General features: G+C 33.6%; 2 protein-coding genes and 1 pseudogene across 3 annotated transcripts; all 3 read right to left on the bottom strand.

Moving 5' to 3' along the window:
• Positions 1 to 834: 834 nt before the first annotated feature.
• LOC120162549 (hexokinase-3-like) lies at positions 835 to 4,826 on the bottom strand. 2 transcript variants are annotated; one of them, XM_039172690.1, is made up of 9 exons: positions 4,151 to 4,826; positions 2,956 to 3,103; positions 2,679 to 2,855; positions 2,481 to 2,555; positions 2,058 to 2,216; positions 1,860 to 1,958; positions 1,651 to 1,778; positions 1,453 to 1,534; positions 835 to 1,373 (listed from the first exon to the last, which is right to left on the bottom strand). In XM_039172690.1, the coding sequence occupies exons 1-9, from the start codon at positions 4,420 to 4,422 to the stop codon at positions 990 to 992; spliced, it is 1,524 nt and encodes a 507-aa protein (XP_039028621.1). In that variant the 5' UTR covers positions 4,423 to 4,826; the 3' UTR covers positions 835 to 989. The 2 variants fall into 2 exon arrangements, with proteins under 2 accessions (XP_039028621.1, XP_039028622.1); XM_039172691.1 differs by having other exon boundaries at positions 2,058 to 2,213.
• A 6,314-nt stretch (positions 4,827 to 11,140) lies between these two features.
• LOC120161607 lies at positions 11,141 to 17,171 on the bottom strand (annotated as a pseudogene).
• Positions 17,172 to 17,247: 76 nt separating this feature from the next.
• On the bottom strand, positions 17,248 to 18,098 carry LOC120161606. The gene has a single exon (XM_039171830.1). The coding sequence runs from the start codon at positions 17,956 to 17,958 to the stop codon at positions 17,332 to 17,334; it is 627 nt and encodes a 208-aa protein (XP_039027761.1). The 5' UTR covers positions 17,959 to 18,098; the 3' UTR covers positions 17,248 to 17,331.

The raw sequence follows: 18,098 nt of genomic DNA, 5'->3' as shown, positions 1-18,098 counted from the left end.
TATTGAAATAATATATATATTATCAATACTCCATGAAACCCAAATTATGCCGGTTTCAGTTAACCTAGGATTTAATTGAGTTTTGCTCATCGTGTTGCTTGTTGCCTCAAGCATTCTCTGTCTAATTGCATTTCCTTGAACCAAACCCCACGTGGTCACTCAATTGTGCTGCAAACTGGATTTTTGACAGATATGGCCTCACATTGAAAAGTTGGACTTGGAGGTGTTCACTGAAGATGACCATCCTCTTTTCCGGAAAGCTTTTCATTCCGGCCTCCGCCGGCTGAGCAACGAGTTGTAACCTGCATGATGATTTGCTGTGACTTAATCCATTTTCGACATCAATCGGTACCACCCCCCTTTCACCCTTCAATTTTTTCTGTAAAGTAAAGAGAAGTGAGAAAATTCTGCTGAACTATGTGTTCATGATCGGTCACCGTAGTTTAATTTATTTCGTCGGAAGTAGATGCACATTTTCGATACTTTAGGGATGAAAACTACCTATTCGATGTCAAGATGTGACCATGAAATGTACCAATACGGCAGGCTAAGTAGTCGAGTAACCTGAAAGTACCTATTAATGATGACAATTTTATGTGTTGTGATATCATCTGATTAATTTTTTTTCCAAAATATGGATAAATTTAATTTTAATGAAATGATAATCTAATTCATTGATGTCATTAATATATTAAACATAAATTTGGTCAAATTATTTATTTTAATTTGAAACCCCCTAAAATCTCAAAATGGCGAATTTTTTAACAGACCTAAAAAAAATATACAATTTGGGCACTTTTCAATTAAGCCTTTTCAAATTGCCAAGCATCAATATACAATAACCTTGATTTTTTAAATAAAAAGAAAAGAAAGAAAGAGCCTTAGGGATACAAAGAAAGACGAACCCTTCTTTTTTAAAAATTTATAAGGAAATTGAATTCTACATTTACAGGGGCTATATCATATATGTATATTAGGTAAACATATATTTATACCGGCTGTATGTTATCCACACTTCCCGATGATGAATGCGAGGCAGCAAGGAGAGCCGCTCCAGTCCCTGACCCATCTTCCGTAACGTTAATCACAACATGTCGCGCAATATCCTCCCCCAGTATTTCGTGCAAGGCTTCGTGCAAGTACTCCCTAAACATCGTGCATTGTGTGTATAAACTCCCCTCCACCGCCACCACGGTTCTTCTCATCTTGATATCACTTCTACTTCTTCCACCCGTGATGCCACCGCTTCCATCCCGACCAATCTTTTTCAAGATCCCGACAATGCCTGCAGCTGCCAATCGAGCAGCCCTGCGGGTTACCACATCACATATCTTCACAACAAGCTTCCTAGCCTTCAAGGGAACATCTGGAATCTGCAAAAGATAAAATGTCATCCTAACAACGAACTATGGTTGTGTGGCCGAAAAAATGAACACCGAGTGAGTGAGTTACATCAAGAACATCATTTAAGATTCTCGCCACTTCCATCAATTCAGGGGAGTCATCCCCGTGCATTGCAGCCATCGCAGGCATCCTGATATTTGATGTGGAAATTGTTAAATTTAGTAAATGAGTAGGATATTTGGAAGCAGATCCCATGACAAGAAACACAAGTAATGGAAACCCGGAAAGGGGAACAAAGAAGCATACCTTAAGGCAAAGGGCAAGTATAAACTGGAAGAAACTGGTCCAAAAATATCCGACTGTTCTGACATTCTTAGAATCACTCTCCGCACAATGTCACCGAGATACATGCCTGATATCATTTTCTCAAAACCCTGGAGAAGATTTTAAGAAATTAGATCCGACCCTTCATTATTATCAGTCAAGAAAAATAATATAATTCGACCAGTTCCTACCTGATCATTCGGATTTGGACTCTCGGCATCTAATTTGATATCATATGAAGTTCTTGGCAGATGAGATGACCAAAAATTTCCCCATTCCATATTGACAACCTAGAGATGAGAAAAATAAAATAATGTAAATGATGATATATGCAAACGACTACTTCAGCAGATGAAGTAAAACGAAGCCAAAGACGACAGAAAGGATACCAAGCCTCCAGAAGTCGTAAGCAGCCCTTGGCACTTAATGATGGCATCGGTCCTCTCCCAATAGCAGGCATTTGTGCCTGTTCCAATTATCACTGCAGCAACAGTGTCCGCATCATGATAATGTCCAAGAGCTAATGTTCCAACAGTGTCATTCACCTGCTTAAGAAATCCATGAAATTTATTCAAACATGTAACTAAGTTCAAAGATATATATATATATATACATACATGTCTCATGAGCCATCACATGCTATAGATATTGAACAAATTATACGACTGAGAACTAAAATTAATGGTCAAATGATGTTTCTTTCTTTTATCAATTCCTTAGTATAATACAGCATGTGTACAGTAAGAAAAAGACACTAGAAATATCATTTAGTATCATACAAATTAACCCTACAATGAAGAATTAGCGCTCACCAGCACAGCAACTCGCATATTTAAACCTTTCCTGTCCAGTGCTTGTTGTAAAGCTCCAGCAACCTCTTTTCCCACCTACAACCAATTATGCCACAAATTTATATGAAACAAAACCCTGGCCTTAAATTCATACATAACTTCCAACCTAGTTACTAGAACTCAGGTACAAGTGTCGTAATAGAAAAAAACAGCACTAACCATGTCTTTGATTGCAAATGCCTTTGTCCATTTGATTAAAACCCCTGACGAAACAGATGTCTGTTTTACTGGAAAAGAAAAAGTAAATCCGAGTTCTTTTGTAACCAGAGATTGCACTGAATCATTTCCCTTTTCGACAAACTGATACAATGACGAAGCTATAAAATCGAAAAGATCCTGCATGAAAGCGAAGCATGTTACTAAGTTCATCTTGTATCGGCAGATGATAAGATTCAATACGTTTGCCAAGGATTGGCGAGCAGAAACCTTCAGTTACCTCACTTTTGCCAGTCATCAACTGCTCGGGAATGGGCTGTTGCACCACATCCGGATCCAAATCAGATCTTTGGCCTCCTAGTTCAACCCGTAAGACCCTAAAATTAGTACCTCCAAGATCTAGAGCATAAAAAATCCCTTTCTCACTCCTGACGGAAAAAAGGTACTTCTTTTACTAACATGACTTATGCAAGATAAATAAGATAAGTATATATAAAATCGATACGTGAACGGACAATAAAACCATTCTCAAGCCTAACCTGTAAATCTATATGAAAGTAACCACATTGCAAACATCATTCATATAAAGGCCGCTAAACGCAAATCATAAATCAGCACCCAAAATTCCACAACGAATCAGAAATTTCAAATAAAAGGCTAGTTCTAGTTCCTTCATCTATTATCATTCATTAACATCAGACCACATTTGACATATTAATCAATAGATTCCATCCGCTAACTTAGTTTAAACATGATAGTACCTCAAATAGTCGTTACACATCTATATGCCAAGAATAGGTAACCAAAGCAGAAACCACTAAATCCTATAAACTACCCGAATTAAGTTTAGGTACAGAATTAGATTCCCTATTCAAAGCAATGGAATGTTGAATGAAAAAGGTGAAAACTACATATAACACTATCTCAATGGTATTAAACTTCAAGTAGTAATCACGTATCGTTCATACACACACGAACCGGAAACAGGGCAAAGAAAAGCAAAAGGAGCAAGCAAACATCAAATAGAAAAGAAAAAAAAGATGTAACTTACAAATTTCATTACCATGGCAAAGAACAAAAACAACTCACAGTGGGCAAGTTGGAATAAGACAAAAACTGATATATCATACAATAAACAACAAATGAAGGAAACATCACCAACTATCATGAAACAGTGTCTTAAATTTGAGGAAGAAAAAAAAATTGGCATGAGATAATGCAACAGGCAAACCATAAATTCAACAAACATTTTGAGTGGAAATTTCGACAATCTCAACAAACCCCATTATTAAATCAGGCAAAAGCAATTATCAAAAACTTGGTACAGGCCAACCAGCATATACAATCTCAACAATGTACCAATAGCCAGACAGAAAAGAACCCATCTTTAATATCCACACAAATCTACAAAATCTAATCTACCCAAAAACCAAAAAAGAAAGCAGCAAAGAAAGAAAAGGTTGAGTCTTGATTACCCAGATGGTAGATCATCAACAAAAGTGAGCAGCATTTTGAGTTTGGATCCTCCTTCAGAAGCTAAACCAGCATGCATCTCAACAGCCATAGCATCCACTACTTGCCTTAATCTCCCGACTGTGGTCTCACAACTTTCTTCCAACTCTTTCAAAACCCCAACCACTCTCTTCCATTTCTTCCTACTCCTTACTCTCCTTCCAACCACCAACGCCGCCACCGCACACGCGGCCACCGCCACCCCTACTGCCACCCCTAATACCACCTTTCCCATCAAATAACAACGCTAAAAACAATATATAACTACCTCCCTTTCTATATATCCATTAAAACATCCACCCTATCATCTTTGCTCCATCGAAAAACCATGCTTTCTTTAGCTTTGATCGAGCAAACCATCGAAACGCCGCCGCTTAACATCTGGGTCCTTCTTCCATCTCTTTGCTGATCGATTTTCTTCCACTAAAAAGCCGTAAAATCAAAATCTTTGAAGATGTTCTTTTGATGGCTTAAATTCACAACTTTCCAAGCGTTTTCTTTTTTTTCCAGAAAGAATCGGTAATTAATTTTTTCCCCAAGAAATACAAAAGAATTCCTTTGTTTTCAAGAACATGGATTGCCTGGGGCCAAGAAGAAATTTTTAAAAGAGAGAGCTTTCTAAACAGAATCGGTAATTAAATTTCCTTTTTTTTAAGGGTCTGTAATTAGAGTAACACTGGGAAAGCGAAGGGTACTTATATAGGAAAGAAAATGACGGATTTGGGCTTGAGGAATTTCAGAAATGACGGATTTGTTAAGTAAGGGGTAATTATTTTACCGTTAATGAAAGATTTTGGTTTTGGTTTTTTTAATAAGGTTAATAAGAATTTTGACTTTTTGTCTGGTTTTTTTGGCTAATATAATTTGCCGTTAAAGTTGGTGATAATTACGGTTTTGGTGGGGAAATGATGACGTGGCCGTTTCCGCCTTTAAAAAAAAATTGGTTGGCTTAAGTTTGATTGATCTGATTAAGAGATTTTGGACATGTTTTTGTTTTAGAAATCTTTCTCAGTGGAGATGTGAATCACTAATTGGAAAATTAATCATAATTAATTTATTAAATTAACTAATACTACTATCTTTTAGTTATTTTTTAATAATTTTACTCGTAATTTTTAAGACTATCTAACTTGGTGTTGGGGTAACCTACTATACTACCTCCCCTTACCCCATTACATATGGGAATAAGGGTTAGCTAATTTTTTTTTTAACTTTTTAGATATTGTATTTTTTAAATTTCAGCTTTGGTCTAAATGGTAGGTATTAAATATATTAAGTTAATTTGAATTATTAATCAATGTGTTACGTGCATGTTGTATATTTATTTCATGTTCTTTAATTTAATTATATTCAATTTTTAATTTTTTCAATGAAAAATTATTTTGAAATTTTAAAAATAAAGGTTAAAAATAATAAATTTAAAGAATAAATATTAATTTTATAGTTTACGCGTAGTATAAGAACTGATAATAGAATTTGACCCTACTAAATTTAGATATTAAGTGATTTTTTTTGTTTAGAGACATTAAGTGAAATTAGATATCTAACAAAAAGAGGTTATTTAATTTGTATTTGGCAAGATGATATTTAAATTTAATGTGAATAAAATCATAAATTATAAATATAGAATGAGTATATGGTCGAGTTGAGTTGAATTTAATGAAAAATTTTAAATTTGTCTAATTGTCAAGTATTGTTTTAACTTTTAAATTTTTGTAGTCGGATCAGATATTGTTTTAGAGTTTTTATTCAAATTTTACTTGTAATTATTTATAATTGTATTGTACTAATTGATTCTAAATTAAATAACTAATTCTAATTATATATGATATACACGTATATTCTTCGTTATTTTCACATGTATAAGTAAGATTTTTTATTTAAATTTGACTTGAATTTGAAATCTAAACTATTAGTACGAATTTACTCATATTAAAAAACCGAGTCGAATCAAAACAAGTTAAATATATTTATTAGAGTTTTTGTTCAAATTTAGTTGTTCCAGTTTATGATCTAATTTTTCTCTGTTAATGATCATACTACTTATAGTAATGCTTTATTAAAGTGGCATTACAAACAATTTACAGAAAACTAGTGTTCCAGTTTCAATGGACAATCTGTCCCTTTGCCAAACAAGTTGAATTTCAATGGTGTTGTAAAGCAACTTGTCGGAAACATACATAAACTACATTTTGCCCAAATATTGTTAGTTAGGATCAACCACCAAACATTGATTAGAACCTAAGATTTCATGGTAATTTCATGATATTATAATTACTTTCGAATCTAAAATAAAATTAAATTACAAATTTTACATTAAATTACGCTCTCGAGGCTTTTAAAATTTATTTATTTTAATTCTTATTATGCATAGATATCATATGTAAATTCCTAATCTGAATTTTATTACATCTCAAGTCATATTACATGTAAATCTTTAAGTATTCTATTCATTCCTCTATCACTTAATCTAGATTTAGAGAGATTATATTTAATAAAAACTCGATCCGATATCTAGGTTAAAAACTCACAGCCTACCATAAATATGTATATAAAAATAAAATATGAAACTAATTGAAAAAAAATGAGATAAAATGGTATTGTTGTAATTATCCTTAAATACTAAAGGGATAATTATATTATAGATCAAGTCTAGTCAGAGATTTTTACTTTAAACTCGAACTTAATTTGTGATTTAAAAAAAATTAATTTTATAAGATAAAATCAAATTAAAACTTATTAGATCGGAACATATGTCGCTTTTATCCTTAATAATGATTAATTTAATTATAATAATATTTTTATATTATTTCTAATTAATTTTAATTGTGGTTATAACGAGTAAAAAGGGACAAGGCATTTAAGTAAAATAAGGATGGGAAATTCCCACATGCCATACAAAAACACCCAAATCATTTAAAAGCCTGACAAAATCCCACATAAAATCTAAGAGGACCCAATTGTCATTAAGTACAAAGAAAAGGGTAAAACAATAAACATCAAGAAGGGTGAATAAAATTTGCCTTGGATTTTGATTCCAAGTAAATAAAGAAGAGAGAGAGGTCCTTAAAAAAGGAAGGGTGCCCTTAGACAAAGACCCCAAAGAAGAATAAAAATTAAATAAAACGGCGACGGTAGCTACGTATTTGTTCCGTACCCTACCCCCCCCCACCCAAAAAAAAATGCCAGCTGTGTCCCGCTAATTCCAGCTGTGCTTCATAAAAAAGCTGTAAAACTGTACCATCAAATTTGCGTTTTTAACCTTTTGTTATTTAATTTTACAATGCTGTCATTTTTTTTTAGTTTTTTCATAGTACAGTTAATTAAAGGCTGTCAACCAATGAGAGATGTTTCGTTAGTATTTAAATTATTTATTGTATTTTTCAAACATTATATATTATGGTTATGTTTTCAAAAAATAAAAAAAAATTAGTTGTTCATTACATTACCGTTTTTCGAAATTAATAAAAAATAACATATTTGAATTTATTTAGTTTAATTTAGTTTATTGCAATTATTTTGTAAATAAATTTAGTGCAAGTTTAGGGAAATATTAATAGTAGGAAATATTTAAAAAATTAAGATATGTTACATAATATATAATAAAAAATTTCAGGTGCTAATGAATATGTTAAAATTATTATTTATTGATGATTTCATAATAGACAACGATAACTTTTTCGTAATTATATTAAAATGGGAGACATGAGAAAATAGATTTAAATGAAAAACAATAAAAAATGAAAATTGTATATATTTTATCCAACAAAATAAATAACATGAATATGACACATATATAAATTTTAACTTTAATCATTCAATAAAAAATATAAATATTATATTTAAACAATTAGTAAATACTAGTACTTGATCAATATAACAAAACTTTACTTTAAAAAATTATACAACAAATAACCATTTCAGTAATGTCCTCCGTTTCCAATAAGAAATATAGAAAATATCTCAAATCATTAAATACATTTTTACTATTTATATTTTTATTATTTTAAATTAGAAAATTAACTTAAATTTAGAATATTAATGTATTTAAATTATTTAAAAAATACCATTAATTGAAGCCCTTCATGTTCTCGTCCTGAGCCGACACATACGGCTTACCAAACTCCAATATCTCGTTACTCACGATACCAGTAGATACTTGTAAGGACTGAAATTTGATCTGAACCGTAAATTTTACTGTCAGTTCCCAGGAGTGATCTCAGCCGTACAAACCGGTTATATGTTTTAAAGAAAGTTGACCCGACTAGACAGTGAAAAGGTCGTCGTTTTAATATGTTTTATTGTTTTTACACACGTGCGTTTAACCTCTTTTTTCTTTTTAATCTCGTGGGGCTATTTATCTCACGGCATCGCTACTACAAAGACAAATTTATATGAGCTGGCAAATGTGGTTAGTATTGTCAACTTGCAAATTTATCACGAAAAAATACTATTATTTTGTATATTTAAATATCTGTTTTTCTCTTTTTAATAAGTATTACTTTTTTCTTATAAAATAGTGTAAATTTTTTATTTTGACTTGTATAAATTATAATATTATATTTTCAGTTTTCTCTCTTAAGATTAATTTTATGGTTATTAAGCTAGCTGATAGGTATTCAATTTAATTTTAACATTTTTATTAGATCCAATGAAATAAGAATAAAGCGGCTCATATCTTAATTATGGTAACCTTATTTAGAACATTCTCATAGTAATCTTATGATATATAAATAAAATTACTCATGTTGATCTAAATTAATTAAGATAAAATTTTGAACACTGAAAAAAAATTAATAATAATGATAATAATAAATTGAATAACGTTATATCTACACGAAATATTACAATTCAAATTATATTTCATTTTAAAAAATTATTCTTCCTTCTAATAATAGACATTGAGGTGGACCGACTTAATATTAATTTGAATAACACGTAGTATTAAAGTAAAGCCGTCCATATCATAATTAAAGGTTAAAACCCTAACAAACATGAAGCATATGGTCCAATCAATCAGGCCGAAAAAGGGTTTGACCATTGTATCAGCAGTTGCAACTTACTAATTTTTTAATTAAAATTGGCTAACACTAAACCCAGTCACAATTCACAATCATGGCTACTTATAGGATTAAAATGATTACTTCTGGTTCGTCTTTTTAAAATAAAATGGCAGAATTGTAAAACCCATCTTTCTTGGTTTTTAATTTTTTTTTAACTTTAGAGTATTGTTGTAATACACTTTATATATTTTTTATTTTGAAAATATTTAATTCATATGATATAAAAATAAGATTATCGAACTCTATGATTACTTGACGCATTTCTAATATCTTATTTTGGATTCAATGTCTTGTCCCTCTCACATTCATTACAAAACACAGATTAGAAATGCACAATGCATGCCATGCAATTCAACCCCTTTCTCTTTTTAAAACACAACCACTTGCTTCCCAATTTAAAGCTACCACAAATCAGATTCTTCACATTTCTGGTTAGGACCAATATTCAAATTTCTTTTTGAAAAAAAATATAAAAATGTAATATCACAATTGTAATTATGATACATGATTCCAATAATCATAATCAAAATCAATATTTTTAACGTACAATCAAACTGGAAAAATCAATACACTTGAATCGGTTGAATCAAATCTCCAACTAATTCCACTTTTGATTTAATTATTGAAGCATTGGCCGAGGTATCAACTTTACCGAGGTCTGGGTAAAATTTCTTTCTGTACAACTTAATTAAAAAGTTTAAAAAATATTTAATAAAATTTGTATTTGTTGATTAATGTTTTCGTTTTTAGTGTTAAGATATTTAAGGTTTAAATTTTATCACATATAATATTTTTTTCATACAAATATTAAAACATGTTTATAGATTTTTTAAATTTTAAATAAATAATATTGACAAGATTGGGGAAGTCCAACTGTAAATCATTAAGCTTCAAAGTGTTAGCCAGCAAAACCAACCTGGAAAATCATTAAAACTATATTAAAATAATATTGTATAATATCTCATCAGGCTTACACAAACAAAATTAACTCTAATAAAGGACATGTCCTAATTTTAATTTGTAATTTAAATTTGATAACTCATTCGGGTATTTTGCATTGGAAAATAGTATGAAAAAACTGGAGTTGTTATTGATGGGACCACAATGGGCTAGAGGCACGAAACGTGTATTTCCCCCCACATCGACAGCTCATCATAGTGATTTCTGTCTCCGGTTTTGCCCCCCTCGGTCTTTAAGTCTTCCTGCAGAGTCGTTCACGGTTTTCCGCGTGCCACGTCGGATTTTCCCATCCTCGACATCTTTAGTCACGTGATTCGCACACGTCATACCCCTCTCGCTTCTACCTTTCCTTTCAACCCATTCTTTTTCCTTTCAATTTCATGTTTGCTTTATTTATTGGGAAAAATAAATCAGACGTCACTGAACTCTGTTAAAATGGTCGTATTGATCATTTTTTTTAAACTACCGAATTATCATTAAATTTATTGAACTGTAATCTAACTATAATGAAATGAAATTTATCGAACTGTAATCTAACTATAATGAAATGAAATTTATCGAACTGTAATCCAAATGTAATGAAATGATATCTGTTTCGTAATAATTCAATAAATTTAATGATTATTTTATATATATTTTTTAAAATAATAATTAAAACGATCATTTAAGTATGTCCTAATAATATGTTAATTGTATTCTAATTTAAATGTTTATCATATGTGATTTCGTCCGGATTCTTTAATAATGATTAATTCTTGTGATAGTCGCATTTGTGTTATTTGCAGTTACTACTTGAACTTCCTTCAAACTTCGATTTCAGATGCTGAAACAAACTGTACACGATCAAAACATTTTTCACTTCAAAGCTTCACTCCACGAAAAACTGGCAAAGAAATCAAACAAATCAATCAAGAAATCAAAACTTGAACGCTCTGAGCTTGTGATCAATTTAAAAAAAGAAAAAAAGAAAAAGAAAAACTGCTCTCGAATTTAATGTCGGCCCAACGAAGAAAACTGCAAAACCATTGAAGCTTCCATGGTTGAACTTATTTCATCTCAATGGCTTCTATACTTTCAACTTTCTTAGTTCAAGTTTTGTTGCCATTCACAAGCTATTAGTTCATGCTGCTGGCATTTACCCATTACTTGCAGCAAGGCTTTCGATTGGTACTCCTTCCGTGTAAGAACACACACCTAGTTCTTGACAGTGGTCAGAATGAATTCCGTTCTGCGGAGTTCTTAACCCGTGTGCGAGTCTGTTAGCCATCGTTTGTATAACTTGGTCAGATATCTCAGGATTATCTTCCAACGCATGGCTCAAAATTGTCAATAGAATCTGTTCGATGTGGCTTCTGTTCCTCTGGAGGTTGAGTAGCCATACGCTCTTCTGATTTCGCTTCATGGTTGCCTACTTCCACTTCTATCTACCGAATAACTTTGAGCATCTGTAGCTGTTCTGGATGTGACTCCGGTATGTTTCTTCTGCACATTCCTCGACTCTTCTTCAAAGACGTACCTTGAGCGCTGCAAGAAGACATCATTGAAACAAAAGGAAAAAGAATAAGAAAGAACCTAATTCATTTAATGATATGGCACAAAAAAATTATTTGGAGAAAACATGAAATGGTGATCAAAAGAAGACAACGGTTTCACTATTTTATTCATAAAGGAATTCCCATTAACCAATGTTACTTGTATTCGGATGCATCATACACGGATATGTATCCGACAACATTTTACAAGTTTTACCTTGACAGGGTCGGAAAGTATCGCATATGCCTCTCCAATTATCTTAAATAGTTTGTCAGCATTCTTGTAGGCCTCTTCTCTTATCTCCTTCCAAAGCCTGTCATCTCCATTTTCATGTCTTACAAGGGATTGAACAGCCTACATAAATAAGTAATAATAAATTGTCAGATTGGCACCAAACTTCTAAAAATATACATATAAAAGATATAAGAAACCTTGCCCGGATGATGTCTAAGAGCAGCTCTCCGATACGCCTTCTTAATTTCCGCTGCTGAAACAGTTGGTTTGACCCCCCTGCCATTACAATTAAAAATAAAATATATGGTAGATCGTAATATAGTTCTTGATCCATAGTCCATAAATATGGCTCTGAAAAAGCTAAATAGGCAACAAAATATTGCAGAACTTGTTACTTTTCCTCTATTATATTGCCCAACAAAGATGACTAGAAAACTTTGAACTCCCTTCTTGAAATCTAAAATTTACGACCCAGATAATAATATTTGAAAAGGTTTAAAGAAAGAGGGTTGTTGTTGTTGTTGTTTAAAGAAAGAGCAAACAAATGAATATGTTTTTAAGCCAAATAAGTGGCCTCAAGAATCCATGTTCATATGAACCTCGATGCATTATAGACCCCAATTATAATAACAAATGAAAAAGAAACTTACAAAATCAGATAGAAATCCAGAGGGGCTTCCTTTTTGCCTTCTTCCTCAGTTTCAGAAAGCCACAAACGAGCTTGTCTCAAGTCATTTGCAAAGTTCTTTGGTCTGTCGGATGCTCCAAATTGACTGGTCTTTGTTTCCATTTGAATCATGAGAAGAGAAATAAATCTTTCAATATCAGTGGCTGCTTGCCATAGTCTCTAATCATCTGATATAAAGTGGCTCGTCTAGAAATCGCCTGCAAAAATGTGAACCCACAAATTAAGATTTACATTTCTTAATTCCATAAATCACTCTCTTAAGGTAGAACCTTAGTTAGTCACTACAATAATGCCATCCAGGTAGTCCTATAAATTAAGCTTCAGCATGTGCTTAGTAGCCAGGTTTAGATTCTCCGTTTTTATATTTACGTGCAATGACCATTTGATTTGAGATACTTTTAGTTTACTCTCTCAACTCAAATTCCTCCTTCCATTTCTTCTCAACTAATGCATATGTATGAGCGTAAAGATAACATCAGTTTTCAGAACCTTCAAATAATTTCCATCAAGTGCTATGGCAAGGCTGTAATCAGTGATTGCATCAGTGATTTGACCCAGAGCTTTATACGCCACGGCACGATTGCAGAAACAAATAGCTGCAAAAGGCCAGCACTCTATATTGCCGGATAAAGCAGCAGTATAATGTTCAACAGCTTCTAAGTGTCTTCCTGACTGAAATGCTTTATTCCCTGCAGCCTGCAGATAAAATAAATAACTGCATTATGATACCAAACTTTTTATCTATACATCATAAAGCAGACGAGACTTCTGAAAAAAAAAGCATAGTTGTAAGATGACACCAGTGTTCTAGGGACCAGTTGGATCTAGTTAAAAATTGTTAGTACTAGTTCCACTTCGGGATGGCAATGGGTCATTTTGTTATCAAAAAACAATTATGCTTGCCTTTTGGTTCTGAAAGAAAAGAAAAACAGTAGTGAAAGCAATTTCCCAATAAAAGCCAACTCCATGTAATTTCCACAAATTTAGGTAGCAATAAAGTTTTGGAAATCCTCTATAAGCAAGTGAAGAAATAATGCTTGTATACGTTCTTGAATGCTCAAAAGTCAATCCCACAGCCAAAAGAACAAAAAATGGCAACCACACGAGCAAAAACACAATGTGGTGCAGAACTGTACAAAAAGTATATCAAGGAAATACCTTATGACTCAAGAGCTCGCGGACAGTAGCAGCCAAAGGAATTGATGATTCCAAACTATTGTTTCCATCCCTGGACAGACCCAAATTGTATAGCAAAGTTGTATTACAGTGCATTAATTAATTAATATATTGAATGAGTGAAGGACAGTGATTTTTACCTATCGGTAGAGGATTGCTCTTGCTTCTCCAGCAAAGCAATAGCCTCTTCAAGCTTTCCCAGATGAAAGTAAGATTTGAAGATCATGAGACATCGCCAAATTCTAAAGGTCGAGTCCTTTGAGAAGCCAGAACTATCCAGATTGTTCATTTGCCCATTGCTATCAAATGATAAGGAATTCCTTTCAGCCAAATCAAATGTCTGCTCACACAGTTGAATTACCTCTTCATATTTGCGCAGCTGCAAGATTGCAAAAAATGTTATTAGGATTCCAAGAATCTTCCTGAGATTCAACATATGCTTAAATAAACAGTAAACTATCTACTTTCATATGCTCTTTTAGACAAATATATATGAATAAACATACAATGAAAAGGGCTTCTGCTTTCATTTCAAGTAATTTTTCTGAGTACAAGCTTATTTTGAAGGCCTCGGAAATCAGTTCCAGAGCACTATCGGCATCATTAGATGTTCTTCTTTGCAAAAGTTCAGCAGAGCGGTGCATGCATTCGAACAATTTCTGTAATAGAGGAAACCAGTCATCATCACCTCAAATAAACCAGCATTTAATCATTTGTGTCTATTGCAAACTCCAATAATCTTCATGCATCTAAAGAATAAACTGTAAATCCCAATTAATGTCACAATTAACATCAAGTTGTATCACCTGAACAAAAAACAAAAAGGGCCAATAGTTTATTAGTTCCTCTCAAAATAATACTAACAACAAGCACCTGTGACTTTTGCAGGCCATCAGAGGCTTCTAATGCAATTTTTCGGTCCACACAAACGCCTGTTCCAGATTGTAAGCACTTCCTGAAATATCGCGTCGAGTTCTCAACTTCACCAAGGGCAAGGTAGCAACTTAAAGGAAAAGATCAAAAAAGAGGCCCATGTTACGAGAGATAAGAGAAAGCCAATGACGAGCATGAATCAAACTAATCACCGGAACTGGATAACAACACAGGGAAGCATCGACTCCAAAGAGACACAGATATGTACAAAAGGAAAAACATGGCTGATAATTTAACTGCTTGGAAAAGCATATTTATACTACAAATAGGGCAATTAAAATGAAAGGTTAAGATTCAAATAAACATCAGAGAAGAAACTGTAAACAGTTTGAAAAAAATACTTAAAATATCTTCATACAAAAAAGACTTAAAAGCAAAAAGGGATTTCTCAATCTTAAATAACTAAAATGTATAAAAGAATTTATACAGCTGAAACAGAATCACATATAAAACCAGAACTGTGGAGACTCAAATTAAAGAAAATGAAACGAATGCAGAGTCTTACTTAGCTGCTCTAAGTTGAACCCTTGAAAAGTTGGGATCTATTGCGATGCCCATCAAGCAATCTCCTAGTGCATCTTTCATTCTTCCAAGAGACATACATGGATCTGTTGCTATGGCACAGCATCAATTCCCGAAGACAGCTTTTAGATGTCTCACTTGCAGGAATACAACTTATCCCCTGCGTATAATATTCCTCAGCTTTGGATGAATATCCATTTGCATATGCTTCGTTTCCCCTGGTATATATAAGATGGATTTATCAGTGGAAGGGAATCAAGCACAAACAGATGTCACATCATCAAATTACAAGATGGATCAAATACAATCTATAAGAGCACGAGGACCATTAATCTACTTAGAAACAATATGCTTTAAAAGAATGAAGGTAAATTATCAAAAACGAATAATAACCTTAATCGCCACTTTTTACATGATTCCTGAGCTGCAGCGCTTGCAGCAGTCAAATTAGGTTCATGCTTGATCTTTGGTCCTTTGTCCGCCACAGAATTCCCTCCAACCTTGCTTTGCAAAGTAGATAAATTTGTTTTCTGGCCTTGCCAGGGAGATAAATGTGCTGAAGCCCCAGGGTAAGGAGGAAAATGTACAGAGGATGATGCACAAGGAATTTTTGCACTTGAACTGCAATAAGGAGTATCAAAAGAAATTTTAGCCAAATTCTTCTTTCTGTGTTGGTGTTGATATTTGACTCTGAACTGAAGAAGATGCAGCAAAGGTGAAGTCAAACCCACTTATATGGTCTGGATTAGAACTGGCAGAAAAGTACATCTGGGTGTCACTATCTTGCCTCTCAATAGTTGTTCTAGAAGTAACTTCCTTTCAGCTGAGCTAAGAGTAATATCGATGTTATCATCTATCTCCTCGGCTGCGGATATAAAACTTTCAGTTTCAGCCCCAGACATAGAATCTTCCTGAGGAGCTTCAGTAGCAACATCTTTATCATAAGCATCTCCATGACCCTCCATTTTTATTTCTTCATCTTTCTCCTCACCTTCATTTATAATCATATGCTGTGTTGCAGCAACCAGATCCTCGTCAATTGCATCATTTGAAACCGCTTGTTGTGAACCACTGGATGCAGATTTAACACCAAGACTGAAAGACTCATCTGAAGCTACAGAAGATTCTCTGGAACATCGAGTATCAGCTAGGATTTCCTGATATGGTGAGACATCCATTGGTGAATATGACTCGGAAGCCTCTGCATTATCCTGTGCACCAGTTTTACTGGAAACAAAGTTTGGTCCATGCCATAGTTGGACTGGCGTAGGGTGTTTCAACTTTCCTTTCCTTTTCTTGACAGTTGTGCTTTTACCAGTTCCTTTTTTTGCACTGAATTCTAATTTCTTATTTGGGCCAAAGAACATATTTGCCTGTGACTGTGGAGTTTTGAATTCTACGAAGGGTGTTTGACCAGCATCTTGTCTAGCAGTAAAACATAACACCTTTTCTGGTTTATCAGAACTAAAGCCAGAGGAACTTACACCAGGCTGGAAATGCATTGCACTTGATGAAAGTGAAGTTGGTAATACTGCAGCTCCACCTGGTTCAATATTACTTTTTAGTTGATCAATATGAACTTTACTACTTGGATATAAACCCGGTGTTGCTGCCCGGAAAACATATTCTTTTTTAACTGAATTAACAAACACTTCAAGCTTCTTATCATCCAACTTTTCAATTCGCATATCCTTTCCAAAGATTTGCGAAGAATAAAATCCTCCATCTGTTTGACCAGTAGAATCTCCTGTTACACTTCCGATATTCAACTTCCTCTCCATATCAGTTGACAATACCTTTTCTCTTTCCCCGCCAAGATGACGAGAGCTTTCACCACTACCAAAGGCAAATTCATCTCTCTCATTGGTATTGTTATCATCAGACCCCTTTACATTCAAATTCTTATTCCTATCTTGAACTGCATCTGTCGAGTTTCCGACAGAAGAATCGCTACCTTTTCTGCCTGTAAATACCTTCTTACTCCCACCATTGACATCCTCACTGCTGTTAATATTCAACTTGCTCTGCAACTCATTCAGAAGTTTTCGCTTTCCACACCTCTTCCAACATAACTACCTACATTGCTATCATTCTCATTGCTCTGATCACTCTTAGAACCATCATGGATGTTCAAGTTCCTTATATCATCCGGAAGCTTCGAAACTAAACTTTGATCATTTAAACCAAAACTCTTCCCAATTCTCAAACTTCTCATTTCCTCCGCAACTCCTCCCTCTAACTCTAAGTTACCACCCAAATTACTCCCATCGGATGGGATACGGCCGGGAACATTGCAAACAGGCGGAAACGGATTGAAACCAGGTCCTACCCGAGTTTCTAAACTGCCTGAAGATTTCAAATTACCGGAATTCAATTGCTTTCTAATTTTGACAAGCCTTGGTCTAGCATGGCCGGCCGATGGTCGTTGTGAGGAAGGCGTATTGAAGCTAAAATCGGGATTATTCGGGGTCGAATTCGAAAACCCAGAATTAAAATCACCTCCAAAACCAAAAATAGAAGATGGGTTCATTGTTTCTAGTGAAGATTCCGATCGATGAACAGAAAAAGACCCAAACGAATTCAATGCAAAAGGAACATAAGAAACCTGACCATAAGGTGCTGAAGAAGCTGCTACTCCAGGGTCTATTAACGCCGGTGACATGTCAAAATAAGAGTCATCAAATCCAACGGCTATCAATCTGTTCGGACTGAAAGATGAGATTCCTTGATCGATCAAAAGGTCCGTTGATGGTGGGGTTGTTTTTTGGTTCTTATTTCATTGGATGAACAACAAAATAAATC

Source organism: Hibiscus syriacus, unplaced genomic scaffold (assembly GCF_006381635.1).
Source record: "Hibiscus syriacus cultivar Baekdansim isolate YM2019G1 unplaced genomic scaffold, ASM638163v2 tig00111402_pilon, whole genome shotgun sequence".
In the NCBI taxonomy this organism is placed as follows: Eukaryota; Viridiplantae; Streptophyta; class Magnoliopsida; order Malvales; family Malvaceae; genus Hibiscus; species Hibiscus syriacus.
The sequence above is the reverse complement of the archived record's forward strand: the minus strand, read 5'-3'. Positions and strand labels throughout refer to the sequence as shown.

Bases quoted from the DNA above. Each gene is read 5' to 3' on its own strand.
- LOC120161606 (XM_039171830.1), bottom strand. From the start codon at position 17,958: ATGTCACCGGCGTTAATAGACCCTGGAGTAGCAGCTTCTTCAGCACCT.
- LOC120162549 (XM_039172690.1), bottom strand. From the start codon at position 4,422: ATGGGAAAGGTGGTATTAGGGGTGGCAGTAGGGGTGGCGGTGGCCGCG. The intron at 3,104-4,150 runs GTAATCAAGACT...TTTTTCCGTCAG, and splicing joins GTTGATGATCTACCATCTGG to GAGTGAGAAAGGGATTTTTT. The intron at 2,856-2,955 runs GTAACTGAAGGT...GCTTTCATGCAG, and splicing joins TGATGACTGGCAAAAGTGAG to GATCTTTTCGATTTTATAGC.